Genomic DNA, 15,725 nt, shown 5'->3' with positions numbered 1-15,725 from the left:
TGGAATTTGCACAAACCTTACCTCGATTTAGATAGATACAGTTTACTCAGATGGCTAGGTCGAAATTGTCTGTCGTGTTTCCTAGCCAACACCATAGTTTGTTGATGATTATAATCAACAGAAAATTAAGCATCAACATTACCTTGCTTTTAATATAACACTGAATGTATAGGTTCCACAACCACAGATCTTTGATTTAAAGCCTCATAACTCTGCATTAATACACAAAAGAAACAAGCAGATTATACATAAGATTAGTACCACATTGTTTGAACGAAGAGTTGCCATTTATCTGTAGACTGTATCGCTGATCACTGAGGCCCTACTAGGATATCCACTGATCATGACGTGACGTGTCAAATAAAATGTCATGGAATAGATAAAATTGTAATCATTATTTGAATATTCTTTGATAAAAGTGAAGAACTATTTTAATTTTTTATTCCATCTTTTGAGAAAAAAAAGGAAGCAAATTAGAAATTAAACAATTAGTTAGGTTATTTAATTATCACAAAATCTTAAACAATTTCAAAAAGGACAATTAATTTCATTTTATTCCTTGGCTTGCATTCTATTCATTTACTCCTACCATCTTTTCGTCAAGGAAATTATAATTATGCATCTTATTTCAAACTAGATTGAGATGGAGAAAACAGAGATACAAAGAAAAATATATATAATAACTAATAAGTGAGATGATGAAAAAAAAAAGAAAAAAAAATAGAAAGGACACAAGATGGAATTGATTTTATTTTATTTTTATAAAAAAAGGTAAGTAAATCTTTATAATTATCCTTTCATGGATACAACTATATCATAATTCTAAACTAAAAAACAAAGCATAATAGCAATGAAGGTTAAACTTAAATCTTTATGCGTCTATTTCAAATTTTCAACCCATCATTACTGGACTTACCTTAGTGGATTAAAAAAAATTACATAATTTGAGACAACATTTCCAAGAGGAAGGAAAATAAAAGAGAATAAGAAATAAAATAAGAAGGCATTGGAACTATTTGAGCATATCTTTTCGAGCATCTTAACTCTGAAAAACGTGAATAACGATTTTTATTGTATGTGTTAATATTACAGTTACGTTAATACAGCCCATTAAGAGCCCGTATTAACAAGTTCAATCCTCAGACTAATAGCCCAAAATATCTTGTTACAACTTACAACTCAAATAATTTTTTACTTTTGCTATTCACTTCTCAACTTACTAAGTACGCCCCCTTTTTTATATTTTTTATCGTAAAAAAATATAATTTTGTATAAAAATAACAGAATCCCTATCTATTTCTGTATCTGCCTTCATTACTTTTTTATCCTCTATCTTCATTATTCTTTGAATCCTAATTTTGCAGCCATCTTTGTTATTCTTTAAATCTAATTTTACACAGCATATTCATTATTCGTTAAAACCTTCAAATCTATTTTTTCTCCTATTTTATCAAATGGAACATGTATTGGTTCAAATGTTTTGGATTTGTAAGGTCAGATTTTGAATAATTATCATTATAATTATAATGATAATGACTACTAAATGTATTTTTAATGATAAAATAGTTATCTATATTAATTGTTGGTCCTTGAACTCCACATTCAAGATTTCTAATGCACCATATAATAAGAGACAAGTTTTACTATTACAACAGTTGGATATAATTTTGATTCAATTTATTCTGATTTTTTTTACCACCGATATATGTTAATTTATAATTTTGCTTGTAAAAGAAGAATTTATAATTTTTCTTACAAAATATACATGAAATCGACAATTAATTTTATTGATTAGAAGAACACTCAAACGTATAGCTAGCTTGAGAAAGGAAACTCAGAATTCACGAGCAAAGTAGCTTGGGACCTTCTTAGTGTGAGGGGATTTTGATTCTCGGAGCCTCCTCTCTTGCGAAAGTATTTTCGCAAACCTACAAAGATTAACAACAATATTAGCTTTACTTATATGTATAATATAAGTCTGGCAAAGAATATGAATGTGGTAGCTTTTACGAAGATTTCTTTGCTGGCATATATTTGTTGGGATTATTTATGTGAGTTGCTAAGTTTTCATTTTGGACAGGATCTTCATCATGTATTTTGCTATTTGTCTTGGGTTGAAGTGTTAGGAATTAATTAAAACTCCGGGTATCTCTAGCCTAAGTGATACATGCATCATGCATTCTTTCTCATGGCTTTATTTTCATATTTTAAAAAAAAAATCTGATTTCAAAAAAATAAATAGTGATAATAACTAAAGTACATTAGGCATAATCATTGAATGACCCATCAATTATAACCTTACCTTTTGAGAGCATTTTCATTGGTCTCCCCATTTCCTACCGATTCAAACAGACCATCCTCCAAATTGATCTGAGATACTGGTTTCTTCAACAACCTCTCACCAATTTGGCTAAGTTTTTCCAAATTCTCTTTTGTGGCAATATCAACTGAAGAGTCTGTACCGGTCAATGTATCATCCTGCACGTTGATTGAATTTCCCAAATTAAAGGAAAAAAATGATTATTTTTCTTTTTTTGAGTACCGAAATTGAAAGCCCATGATAAAATAACAAGTATAATACTAAAAAAAATTATAATTTTTAATAAATTTTGACCAGTATCAGAAAACATATATGTTAAAAAATGTATTAAAAAAGAAACTCACTAACATTTCTCTTCTAAATAAACATAAAGGAGAAATAATATTAGAGTTATAGCTAATTACCTGTATCCGAAGGTAATTATTTTCTGAATGCAGTGCTTGAGTGACGGTAGCAAGATGAAAATCAACCATATCTGCGCTGGACTGAGTAAACACATCGATTAAGGGAGTAGAACCAGAATTGGTTAACCAATCCAACAGACCCCATTTTGCTGCCATTTGTGCATTGAATTTCTGTTCATTCTTAGGGGTTCCAGTGCCTAGAGAGATTATCAGGAAACGACCATATTCCATTGGCTTGATGGAAAAGAAGTCCGGATTTTCATTAATTATCTGCTTTGTTACTTGATTCATCGCCACTAAAGTCTGGATCACGAGAAGTCCCAAAACCAAATAATTATTGATGCTTACAATACATATATATTACTAAATAGTTTAAATAATTATATGATGTTTTTAAAATTCATTTTTACTTAATTTAAAAAAAAATAGAGACTAAAATTTGAATATTTATTCCTAAATACAATTTCATAAAAAAAGTTTAAATAAGTTTTTCGACCTCTAATTTATTTTTCTAATTCAATTTGTTAATTTGATTTTTTTTATTCATTTTCATTCTTTAATTTTTAAAATCAATTTAATTTGATGGGACTATTAAACTAAATTAATGGTATTAAAAAATTATATTCTATGACAATTTAAAATTATTATTAAATAATTTTAAATCATTAAAGTAAAAAAATAATAAAGAATTAAATCAAACCTAATTAATAATTTAAAAGATTAAAAAAATTAATTTAACCTAAAAATACTAGTTAAAGAGTTATTTGTAAGTACCGGATTATTAGCACAAACGCCACCATCAATAAGGTTGAATTCGTGCGTGTTTCCTTGTGAATCTTGGTTCTTGAAGTGGTAGGCTGGAAGATAAGTAGGTGCGGCAGAAGTGCTGATGCATATGTCAGAGAGTCGAGCATCCAAGCAAGGAGACCTCTTGATTTGGTAAGAGGAGAAAATGATTGGTTGCAATGTCTTTATGTCAAACGTGGGAATCACTATATTCGTCAGCGTTTCATGCAAACGTGTCTGCCCTAGTTTCTCTCTCACCACTTCTTTAAGGTATTTTCCATCGTATTTTGGTCCTCCCAACGATCCCAGCAACTTTCCTACCGATCCCCACAAGCCACTGTGTTCAATGAGTACAAGTTAAACTATAATATATGGTGTATTTTGTAAAGAATTATATTTATTGTTAAGGTAAAATCCTAACATTTATAATTTTATATAGTCTATAATTTTACAACTTTCCTTTATATTTCATTTTTCTTTCTTTCTAGTTTACTATTTCTCATCTTCCCCTCTATCTTTATTATACAAAATTTGTACAGATACAATATTTTCTCATTTGTAAATATACATATATTATCAAGAGATTTTCTATTGTGTGTGAATATCGACACGTGATAAAAAGTTAAAATTTGTCAATAATTTACTGTTATTAAAGGGATGAGGATATATGTCTATGATTAATAAAAATTCTTTTGTTCGATAAAAAAAAAAAGAGTATACAATTAACATACCTGTGTTGTGGGAAAATCTTTGGGCAATGTTCCAAGTAAAAGGGCTTGATATCCTTGGCTGCAAATAGAGGACGCTGATTATCATTTGGAGCACTTAGCATAGCTGTTACAATACCACCTGTGCTTGTTCCAGCAATCACATCAAAATAGTCTGCAAGCCTTGCATCCTCACCGTCCAACTCCTGCATGTATATATAAATCGTTAATTGTTAACAGACTACATTAAGTTATATAATTAACATATAAGATATATAATGTGGTTTATATATCCTTGATTCTTGTTGGTTTTCTTTCCATGAATGTATAGAAAGGAAAATGCTAATTATCACAATGCTTTGTTTTTAATTATTTTTAAGAAACTGATGGTGTAGAAAAGAATTGCTGTTTGATATATTTGGTTTTAAATATCCATTTTTACTTCAAACAATTTTTAATTTGGTTTAATGCATGCCTCTCTTTTTTTTAATACATGCCAAAAAACTGCGCATGTATATATGGTAACTCAAAGCCCTTAAACATAATTAGAATTTAGATAGACACACACACATCAATGTAAATAGATGCATATAGACCTGAAGTTGGGCTTCAAGGAAAGCAAGAATAGTTGCGGGGATAATGCCCCTGATACCACCTCCGTCGATGCTGAGAATAGTGACTAAATTTCCATAGGTTGGAGGCTGAATCTGTAGAAGGGATGACAATGTTCTCTCCATATATATAAATCACAAAGTTACTTCACTGAATATTTGGAAAGTTGAAAGTTCGTCTGTATATGCTTGATTCAGTTTTTGTTTTATTTTTTCCAAGGTGAAACCAAAGAAAAGCCGAAAGCTTATGAATTGTTTGCACAGTGGAAAACTTGCAATTACAGAGGAATTGAAGAGTGTCAATGAAGGCTAGATTGTAGATTCTAAGTTTTTCGATATTGTTTGATGGCTTTCCTTAAGGTCCTATATATAGGGGAATTTTGATGTCATGCGTGCAAAGGCCAAAGGCTATAGTTGATGTTCAGTATCTGGCTCGGTAAAAGTGTTGAATGTCTCCAATCCAAACCATGTCAATTAAGGTCCCGAGTTGAATATTCTATGGTCCAAACTTTGTCTTAATGAGTTAGAGACTTGCATGCATTTTCCGTAGACTTTTGCATGCATTTAATTTCCTGTTGATCGACGACAAATAAAGGACTACTATTATCCCACGAATAATTTCCACGAATGTGGTGTTAGAAAAATAATTAGGAAATTAAAATTACAAACATAGAAGTATAATTATTTCACATATAATTAGTACACAAATAATTCTTATAACAATATTTAAAAATAAATAAAATAATAAAGGAGAATTTAGAAAAGTTTGAGTTAAAACACACTATGCATTATTCTTAAAGAGAAACTTGCACATTGATCGAATAAATTAATATGCATCTATCTATCTCTCAAAATATGAGAATCCGTTAATTCAACGAATCCCAAATCAAAAAAATATTATGCTCCAAAACATATAATTATAATAATATAATATAATTTTATAAAAAAAGGAAAATAGACAAAGGATATTTTGATGTATATGTGCCTATTCATTTTTTATTAGTATTCCGTGAGAGAGAGAAAATTATATATAAAAATCTCCAACTGATCAAAAGATTAAAGACTTAGTCAAACACAATTTCTAAAAAAGTAGGAATAAATAGATAAGAAATAGTTTTTATCTTAAAAAAAACTGATTAAGAAAAAAAATATTTATTTTAAATTATACAAAAATATTTTTGAAACATGTGTTTCACAAATGAGTTTGATATCGTAGCATTTGGCTTCTCCTCACTTAAAATCTAACAATTGAATGATCTCTTGTACATCAATTTTAATTTCTAAGAAAAAGCTTTAGTGACACATCCCTATGCTACTTTTTTTTTAGTAATTTGAAAATACTGTGTTTAATAGAAGGAAAATGGATGAAAAAAAAAGTGTGTTTGATAACAGGAAAATGAGAGAGGAGAGAAATAAATTAAAAAACATGGCATTCACTAATTATTTTCACTCTATTTTATCTATATGTTTTCTTCATTATTTTTATTTCTCTTTAAACCAAAACCTTGTCTTTTATTTTTCACTTTATTTTTTACTCATTTCCATTTAGCTTTTCTATTTTCATCAACCCAATTTTGTTTTACTCTACCAAATGATAAGTACAAGCAAATTACCCCAGTGCATGTGACATATGCCATGTTTAATGTGCTGGACACGCAACCGGAACATTAGATTAGATGGCTTCGCGAGCTACATATTTAGGCAACCGAACGAAGATTATGAAGGCCGAACGAGTACATAATTTTAATGCATTGGTCAGAAACTTAATCTGTCCAACGTTCTTAAAAAGCAATAAATATAATAGTTGATCTTCCATTTTTTGAACCTTCATGGAAGTTGGAACTGATCTTCGTACATAAAAGATCATGCTGGTTGTTTTTGGGTCAATGAACTATAATGCATTAATCCTGACGCTACGAAGGATTCTTCTAATCTAAAATAGGAGCTTTTGAATTCAACAATGAGAAAGTTAAAGCATTAAAGAGAAATTTATTGATAAATCAATTGATAATTTGATCGTACTGGTCCAGTTTAGCCAGGTAGATGTGGTGATGTGTATACGGAACTGTGTTGCATTTTCACCTTCTGGTTCATATATAATTCATATTCCAGTATTCCTCTTCTGTTTGTATTAAACTTTGGTGAAGTTGTTTTTGTTTTTTGGTAGAATAAAGTTAATTTTAATAGAATTAATTAAATATAATTAAAGTATGCATCTAAATTAATTTTAGTAATAAATTTTACGTTAAGTATAATGGATCCGTATTGTAAAATTGATTTTAGGTAACAAAACAAGCACTCCATCGCTTGGGTCTTTTAAGTAGGAATTGCTTTGTGGTATGACTTTATTTGCACTCAATGGGTTAGAGCTAGCACATGTATGTTAGGTTGTCTGATGTCAGAAATTTTCTTTTTAGTTAAAACCGGCAATGGCATAGGGCTTGTTTGTTTGAGTTTATTTTTTAAATAAGCTAAATAAATTTTTGTTTTTTATATGTTTGTTTAAAATGTTCTTTCTTATAAAAAAAATATTTTTTATTTTTTTAAGAAATAAATTCTATCTATTTTTAATATATATATTAAAATTTAAAGTTGGGGGAGTTCACGTACGTATATTCTAATATATAACACCATTTAGTTGTATTAACTATCAACTAATTAGAATACAGCAAGGATATATATGAATCACCTGTCATGATGACTTTTGATTTGGGTGAAACATAAAATTTCACCAAGTTTAGATAAATAAAATAAAAACTGATAAGTTATATTAAATTAATTAGGCCTTGCATGTAAATTTTAGGAAATGTTCTAAATTTTTTAGCACGACCCTGATTCACCGAAGTATCTTTTCTAAACATAATGTCATAAATCTGAAAAAAAAAACCATAATGTCATAAATTTGATTTATTAATTATAAATAAAAAAATGACAAAAATTTGATAGTAAAAGTGTAAAACACGGACATGCAAAAGCCAATAACTAATTACTAATTGATAGAAACACTCTATTAGTTTATGGATGGAAGAATATTTTAATTTGATGTTTAAATATCACACCTTTCATTTTTAGACAATACTATATTTTAAGAGTGTCCAAATTATTGTCGTGGGAGCTATATGCAAAAATGTTCTGAATTGAACTTGCAAAAACCATACGGATTAACTATCGCCTCATTGCACTATTTTAATTTGAATTGGAACTTTTGATGTGTTTCCCCGCGTCCTGAAATCCAGGTTTGAAGCCAGCTTGAAGGAGAAACGGTCCAAATTAACACTCAAATAGGGAGCATTTATTGGAAGATTAAAGCAGATTAATTTCTGGGGTTTGGCCTAGTGGAGTAGGACTTGGTCTCTGACTTGCACACACGTAATAATTTAATGTATGCGCTAATATAATTTAATATACACGCAACTTAGGATTGTTGTCATCACCATTATGACTTTTCTTGGAGTAACAGTACATGCTATAGAACTACATTAATCCGTTGCTTTTAGTTCGTCCAGATGCAAATATGATGCCAAGCAACTTGCTGTAGCTGACGACAGAGTCTTGTCTTCCCACTCAAGTAATTCAACTCAATTCATCACGCGGACCTAAATTAATATATTAATGAATAATGAAGAGGTTTATTGAGGAGAAACTAATTAATGATTTACTATTATTCACTTTTAAACGTACGTACGTCTAAAAATGTCAGTGAATCGTTATGTCGACGAATTTAAAGAATTCCAGCATGGCCGCGTTGAGTCTCATCCTCTATGGATATGTTTGAATTTTGAATGAGTGTTTCAAAAGTATGCTCAGGCTAAAATCAGTTAGAAATCATGTTTTATTTCCAATCAAAAATATGCTTGTGAGTAAAATTTTGGTTGAGAATTCAGTTTTGGAGAAACAAAACTTAAGGTCTTGTTCGAGGAGGTTTTTTGTTTTTAATTTTGAATTTTTTTAAAATCAAAATCAACTTTAGTTTTCGGTTTTAGTTTATTCTTTATTTTTAATTCTTAAAAAGATACTACAAATTGAAAATAAATAAAATGAGTTAACTATGATCCATTGATCGAGAGGTCTAACTGGATCGAATTGCCTATTGGACTAATAATGCATTGAACCTAGTATGATCCGAATGAGTTTGTGATTAAACCAGTGACTCACTCACCTAGGCAGAGTCATGCCTAAGAAAGGAAACATGTTGGGTCATACGAGTCAATTGGTGATATGTTTGTTTCACTATTGACCTAGTGATCAAATATCTTGATCAGGTCAAACATTAATTTCATATTTAAAACTAAGGGTAGTGGTGGGGTCGAATAGTTACAACAATGACAACAATAATGATGGAGGTAACAAAATGGAGGTGACAGTGGTGGTGATGGTAATGGTGAAATGACAATGATAGTGACAATAGTGTGGTGATGGTGGTAATAACATTGTCAATGGTAGTGACAATAACAGTAATAAAATGGTGGTAGTGGTGACAACAATAGTGGTGAACTAGAATAGTGATAGCGAGAGTGACAACAATGATAAAAGTGACAAAATAGTGACGACAATCATAGTGATGATGGTGGTGTAATCATAGAAACGATAACAATGGTAGTGGTGGAAGCAACAACAATAGAGTGTGATGGTTGCAATGGAATGATCACAGTGAAGACAATAATAGCAAGTGGAGACTGTGATGATGGTAAGAGGATGATGGTTGTGGTAGAATGATGATGATTAGAATGTGTTTTTTGAAACTAAAAATCAAATTCATAAAATATTTTTTCTTGATTTTAATAATAAATATAAAAATATTTTGAAATTAAGTTAAAAATAATTCATTTCTATTTTTGTCAAACATATTTTGTTTTAAAAATTACATTTAAAAATCAAAAACCAAAAACTTATAATCACCGAAACGGAACCTAATTTTGTGATATTTTTGCAAACTTACTTTAATCCAAAATGCACTTCCTTATTGCAAGTAATAATTTCAAAATTAAATTCGCAAATTCGTAATTAATATCGTCACCGCAATTCTTATATGAACTACACGTAAACGCAATTCTAATACGAACCACAAAGGACAATTTGGATTTGATTTAATTAATGGGAAAAAACAAGATGTTTTTAGGAGAGAAGATCTGGTATTTTATTCCATAGATGAAAACCATACCTGCAAAAGATAACCACAACACATTTTCATGCCACATTATTTTTAATATCATTTTTTCGATTTTTTTTTTACAGAAAAAACGGATGTGATTTTTTAACCAAAATAATGTATATCCAAACATGCTGGCATAAATTTCGTACATCCTAATCACGTTTGTGAAAATGAAAAGGTTTAAATTTATTTTTTATTTCTATATTTTTATGATTGTGCAAGTGTTGTCCTCGAAAATATTGTTACATATTTGATTTATCGTGTGTTTAAAATTTAACAATTTAAATCCATGGTTAGTCTGTCATTAACTTTTTAATAAAAATTATTAATATGACATATTTGTAAAGACGTGACACTCAAATAGAGTTGATAATCCAACACATATAGTCTTGATACCACAGCATACACTAATAGTATAGTATGTTGCCGTTAGTATGTGCATGCAACTACGTGTCATCACCATGTATTCATTTTTATAAATAATATTCTGCTAAAAAAAATGCTAAAATATTCTGGCTTAACTCACATCATGTTGAGGAATAAATATTATTTCTTCAATAATCCAAAAACGTGTGCATTTTATTTACCGTGTATATTTTTCTTACCCTTACGTTACTTTCATTTTTTACTAACTTCACAAATACATTAGATGCGCAGTTGCTTGCTTAGGAGGCTAATCTGATTTTTTCAATCGAAATTAGCCAGCTAAACCCTCTGACCCCTTCTCTCGCCATGCATCTCTCAAGCATTCAAACAAAATTTATGAAACCAAATGCCGTTCAATATCCTCTTCTTTGCTTTGGTTCTTTTCTATTTTCTTTACGGAGATCTTAGATGGAAACCAAAGTAATTTCTGGTTATCTCTTTTAGGCATTGTTTCTGTCAAAGTTACCCGTACGTGCATGGTTTACATTACACCCTCGTAACTACTTAATTTTTCCTTGGAGAATGACATCCGGTAACTTTTCTCTTTACAGGACTCTCCGGATATAAAATCTTTCAAGAAATTCCCATTAACATTGAGGTTGGTGATTTTAGTCGTGGTCGTGCTTTGTGGAATATACATTTGCACAATTATTTTAGAGCAAAAAGGTGTACACACAAGTGCCAAGTTGTTAGGCATCACTGTCTTCAAGCAGCCATGTTATAATCATTCTGGTGTGGAAGAATGGGAACTGCCTTACTTGCATTATCCAGAACCCAAAATCTATAGTAGGTAACATATACGTATATGCTGAGGAGAATCAATCTGTGTCCAATTATTCAATTAATACTAAAATCAACGAATTGGTAAATTTAGTGACAGAAAATTGTTTTTTCATTAGTAATTCTGGGGTTACTATACTTTAATGTCAATTTTTTTTATAAAAAAATTATATATAGATTGTTGATTGTTCGGTCTTTAATTTTAATTTTTCTAGTTACGGGTTGGTTTGATTATGTACATAGAGTGATTGACGAATCTACATTGTGCAGAGAAGAGTGTGCTTGCAATCCTGTTCTGTTTTTCTGCATTGTGTCAATGCAAAGATCTGGGAGCGGTTGGTTTGAAACATTTTTGAACAGTCATATTAATGTAAGCTCTAAAGGAGAAATATTTTCAGTGGGCAAAAGAAGGGCTAACGTTTCTTCAATTTTGGAGACAATGGATAAAGTGTATATAATCTTGATTGGTTTTCTAGTGCTTCCAAGAATGAGTGCACTGCGGCTGTTGGCTTCAAGTTGATGCTTAATCAGGTAGACACCAATATATTAAAGAAAAAAACTTAAATGTATTTCTTTAGGTACTTTATGTTATTTTTAATCATAAATGGAATTTTATCATGGTAACCTACGTTGATCTGTAATGCAAGCATTTATTATGTAGATTATTGAAATAAAATTTCAATTCTGATTAACATCAGTATCAAAAACACTTAAAGAACTGTATTAAGTTTTGTTATAAAGTTAACCATGTACTATTAGAGCATCTCTGTTGTGTAAATTAACATGATTTTTTTCAATTTCCTAGTTTCTCATGACTTGTCTCAATACAGGGTTTGATGGAGCATCATGAGGAAATCGTAGAATACTTTGAACGAAGACGAGTTTCTGTGATATTCCTATTCAGAAGGAACTTGCTCCGTAGAATGATATCAGTGGTAGCGAATTCCTATGACAAAGATGCCAAGCCACTGAATGGAACTCACAAGTCTCACGTGCACTCTAGAGTGGAGGTCTCTCTCTACCCTTTTCTTCCTTCCTTCATATAATTTGTGTTGATTGCAAAACTGATTTAGTTATGTTTGTGCATGCAGGCTAACATTCTTGCCAAGTATAGACCACGCGGTTCAATATCACATTATTGATACCAGAGCTAAATCAAACGAAGGAGACAGCTGCAAAAGCCATTGCATACTTTAAGAACACTGGCCACATTGTTCTCTATTACGAGGATCTTGTCAACAACCGCACTTTAAGACTGGCTATTTTTTTTTTTTGTTATCACGTTATTCGTACAAAATATTTATCCGGTTTGTCATATGACTAATCTAACAGGGTGTTTGTGTATGTGTCGTTGCTGATGACTTTTTTCTATGCATATTTGAAAGTTTCAATTATCTTGCAGAAACTAAAGGATGTTCAAGAATTTCTAAGGGTGCCATACAGAGATCTGGAGAGCCGTCAAGTAAAGATACATACAGCCGCATTATCGAAGCAGATTGAAAACTGGGATGAGGTCCAGGAATCGCTCGCAGGGACGCCATACCAAAGGTTTCTCCTCAAAGACTAATCGAGTGTAGTAGTGTAGCAGATTTTGTCACAAGATTAGACCTACATTTAGTGCTCCTACAATATATATATAGCTTGTACCATATGAAAATTGTTTTGACTAGGCATAAGATTATTGCAAGCGTTTTTTGTGTCGCTTTTAGAAGAAAAGAAAACTAGCGTAATGGAACAAAATTGGGATTTCTAATTTTTTTTATCAATCTAATTAATTACCAGATAAGAATGGTTTGATTTAGTATGGTCAGATATTGAAGATCTAGCACTCGCTTTAAAATTAAAAGATAACTGTATAAATTATTTTGGTGAGGCCTACATAAAACATCAACTTGGAATATTTTTTTATGAACCACTTGGTGAACAATTTATAAATCAATGTTAGCAACGTCGGGGACATAATTAAAAGAGATAAGTGCCTTTTGCGTTGCACAGGCAACTGGGCACATATCGATATCGATATTTATTATAGAATATCATATATACAACTCAACAACTTTTAATATTTTTCTTTAAACATGGAATAAACTATATAACGTGACCGAGATAAATAATGCTCTTTGCTGAGAACATATCGATCTTTTCGCTATTTAGTGGTCTCTGTCCACCAACTTCCCCAGCTTGAGGAGCCAACCCAAATTTTCAAGAACCTCTCAAAATTTTCCCTAACGCATATGCAAGTTGAGGACTAAAAATCATCAGATTCATCTGACTAAACGTTTTTAATTCTTGGGAAATTGTTTTCAACGGTGATAACAAAAAGGTTCGAGTGGATCTAAGTGGGGTTCAAATGGTTATACACCTTTCTTTTACTAGCAATTGTTTTCCAGATTTAGTGCGCAGTTTAATTTGGTCAAGATCCTCTTCACTTTTAATAACATATCAAGACATATATAAATGCCGGGGAGGGGGTGGGGATAGGGCCTGTGTCAGACTCTCGTTACAACATTTTAGTGCGGTTGGCTTTTTCTATTTTTCTCAAAAACGTCTTACTAATTAGTAGTGAAAATTAGCTAAAGTGAGTAAGTATTTTAAATTTAAGGGTGCCTTGAAGAATAAGATGCATTTCAAATTGTCTAAAAAAAACATGCATTTCAATAATTAAATTTAAATCTTGAACTTAACTTCATTAAGAATAAGGTCTGGAGTCTGGACTCATGTAACTTTGTTTATGACTTGGTTATTTTTCTTTTCTTTATCATAGTACTCTTTAAAAATAAATTATATCAAACAATCGGCAAGATGGTCAAGTTTTCCTTCAAAATTGTTTGATTAATGCAGTTGTTTTCTGATTAATTATTTTTTTAATATGTTCGCTAATCGCTAGTGTAAACTATGGGGTAAGTTTTTTGGTAGGACTCTTGTCCTAGTTTGGTCCCCCATGGATGATTTTTTATACTTCCATCGTTCTGATTTGATATATTTCAGGGGATTGCTGGTTTGGTTTGGGGTTATAAGTATCAACATAGTTGGGGATATCAAGAACCTTCATCCGCAACAATCCCTACTTTTGCCTTAAAAAAAACTATGGGGTAAGTGGAAGAAGAGAGTCTATGAGGAAGAACGTAATAAGACAAGTCCTCTAATTTTACTCATATGCCACACTATTCGAAACAATTATTGATATTAATCTTGTTAATATTTTATAAATATACAAAGTATTCAACAATTTTGTTTAGAAAAAAAAGGTTTTAAAAAATTATTAAATAATTTAAAACGATTTATACTATAAATTTTGATAAAATTTTACCTATCAAATATTTACGAAAAGTTAGATAAAAATTCATTATGAGTTTCCTGTCCTATAATAGTGGCACAGTTACTTCCATTAACTTCATGAGAGTTTGGAATCTAGCCAGGCCTAGGCCCCCCCCCAACCATGAGGAAATTAAAAGCCAGTTGGGTTTTCGAACCAGAAACGTATAATCAGGATAGGCATAGTGGGTATAGTAATACTATACTAGTGTTATTTAGGTTAAAATATAATTTGTTTTCTTATTTTTTTAAAATTTATAATTTTAGTTTTTATATTTTTTAATTGAGAAGTTTTATATTCATTTTTAAAATTTTTATAATTTTAGTTTTTTATTTTTTAATCAAGATATTTCATTTTTTACTTTTAAAAAATCAATAATTTTAATTTTTATAATCAACTTCAAACATTGACCGATAACTATTTACTTATTATGCACGTAAAAAATATTTTTTTTAAAATTATTTAATTTCTAACAAATTTAATTTATTAAAAAGTTTAAAAAAAATACATAATCAACAACTCTGGAATTGATCAAGGAAATTAAAATTTTAATTTTTTAAAAAATTAGAGACAAAATATATTAATTAAAAAATAAGAAGACTAGAATTACATATTTAAAAAAAAAAGACAAAAATTATATTTTTAACCTTTCTTTTACATTCTTTTTTTATACATAATATACTATCGATTACATGAACTATTCAATGTCATTCAAGTCAATTAAAAACTAAATCTTTAAAGATATTATTTTTCATAAGATTCCTTTTAATAATTTCTCGATTTCCCTTCGTCCCTTTTTATATAACTAGAGATATATAATCTTTTTTTATAAATGGTGTTTCTAGTGGCCTCCCCTTTTTATGTAACTTAATAATACCAAAAATATTTTTTAAAAAATACTACCAACCTCTTTATCTCAATAAATCAATCAATATTTCCCAAATGTACCAAGAAACATTCAAGAGCACGCCGAAAAAATAGTTGAATGCAACATGCAAAACACAGTATAGTAGAAAAATTCAAAGAAACACTAGACTAAAAGATACTTCCACTGTTCCACATTGGTACCCAAAAGAGAATCTTGGTGGAGCATAATCATGAACAAGTTTACATTCACCATTAATATTTCCCCACATTCTCACTATAAAATTAGATATTTGAGTTGAGCCCCCCAGTCTTCTCTCGTGGCCTATAAATACTCACCTTAACATACCACATTTCTC

The 15,725-nt window shown here is 30.1% G+C and overlaps 1 protein-coding gene and 1 pseudogene across 1 annotated transcript; one reads left to right on the top strand and one right to left on the bottom strand.

Moving 5' to 3' along the window:
- Window positions 1-1,809: 1,809 nt before the first annotated feature.
- On the bottom strand, window positions 1,810-5,143 carry LOC100783909 (patatin-like protein 2). The gene is made up of 6 exons (XM_003527665.4): window positions 4,814-5,143; window positions 4,242-4,423; window positions 3,499-3,847; window positions 2,725-3,027; window positions 2,303-2,478; window positions 1,810-1,928 (listed from the first exon to the last, which is right to left on the bottom strand). The coding sequence occupies exons 1-6, from the start codon at window positions 4,952-4,954 to the stop codon at window positions 1,835-1,837; spliced, it is 1,245 nt and encodes a 414-aa protein (XP_003527713.1). The 5' UTR covers window positions 4,955-5,143; the 3' UTR covers window positions 1,810-1,834.
- A 4,278-nt stretch (window positions 5,144-9,421) lies between these two features.
- LOC100783367 (uncharacterized) lies at window positions 9,422-12,753 on the top strand (annotated as a pseudogene).
- Window positions 12,754-15,725: the final 2,972 nt, after the last annotated feature.

Source organism: Glycine max, chromosome 6 (assembly GCF_000004515.6).
Source record: "Glycine max cultivar Williams 82 chromosome 6, Glycine_max_v4.0, whole genome shotgun sequence".
In the NCBI taxonomy this organism is placed as follows: Eukaryota; Viridiplantae; Streptophyta; class Magnoliopsida; order Fabales; family Fabaceae; genus Glycine; species Glycine max.
The sequence above is the reverse complement of the archived record's forward strand: the minus strand, read 5'-3'. Positions and strand labels throughout refer to the sequence as shown.

What these genes read in the sequence shown, in the direction of transcription:
- LOC100783909 (XM_003527665.4), bottom strand. Translation starts at nt 4,954, where the DNA reads ATGGAGAGAACATTGTCATCCCTTCTACAGATTCAGCCTCCAACCTAT. An exon ending in GCGTTTGTGCTAATAATCCG is followed by an intron (nt 3,028 to 3,498) that starts GTACTTACAAAT and finishes CTCGTGATCCAG; the next exon opens with ACTTTAGTGGCGATGAATCA. An exon ending in ATAATTACCTTCGGATACAG is followed by an intron (nt 2,479 to 2,724) that starts GTAATTAGCTAT and finishes ATCAACGTGCAG; the next exon opens with GATGATACATTGACCGGTAC.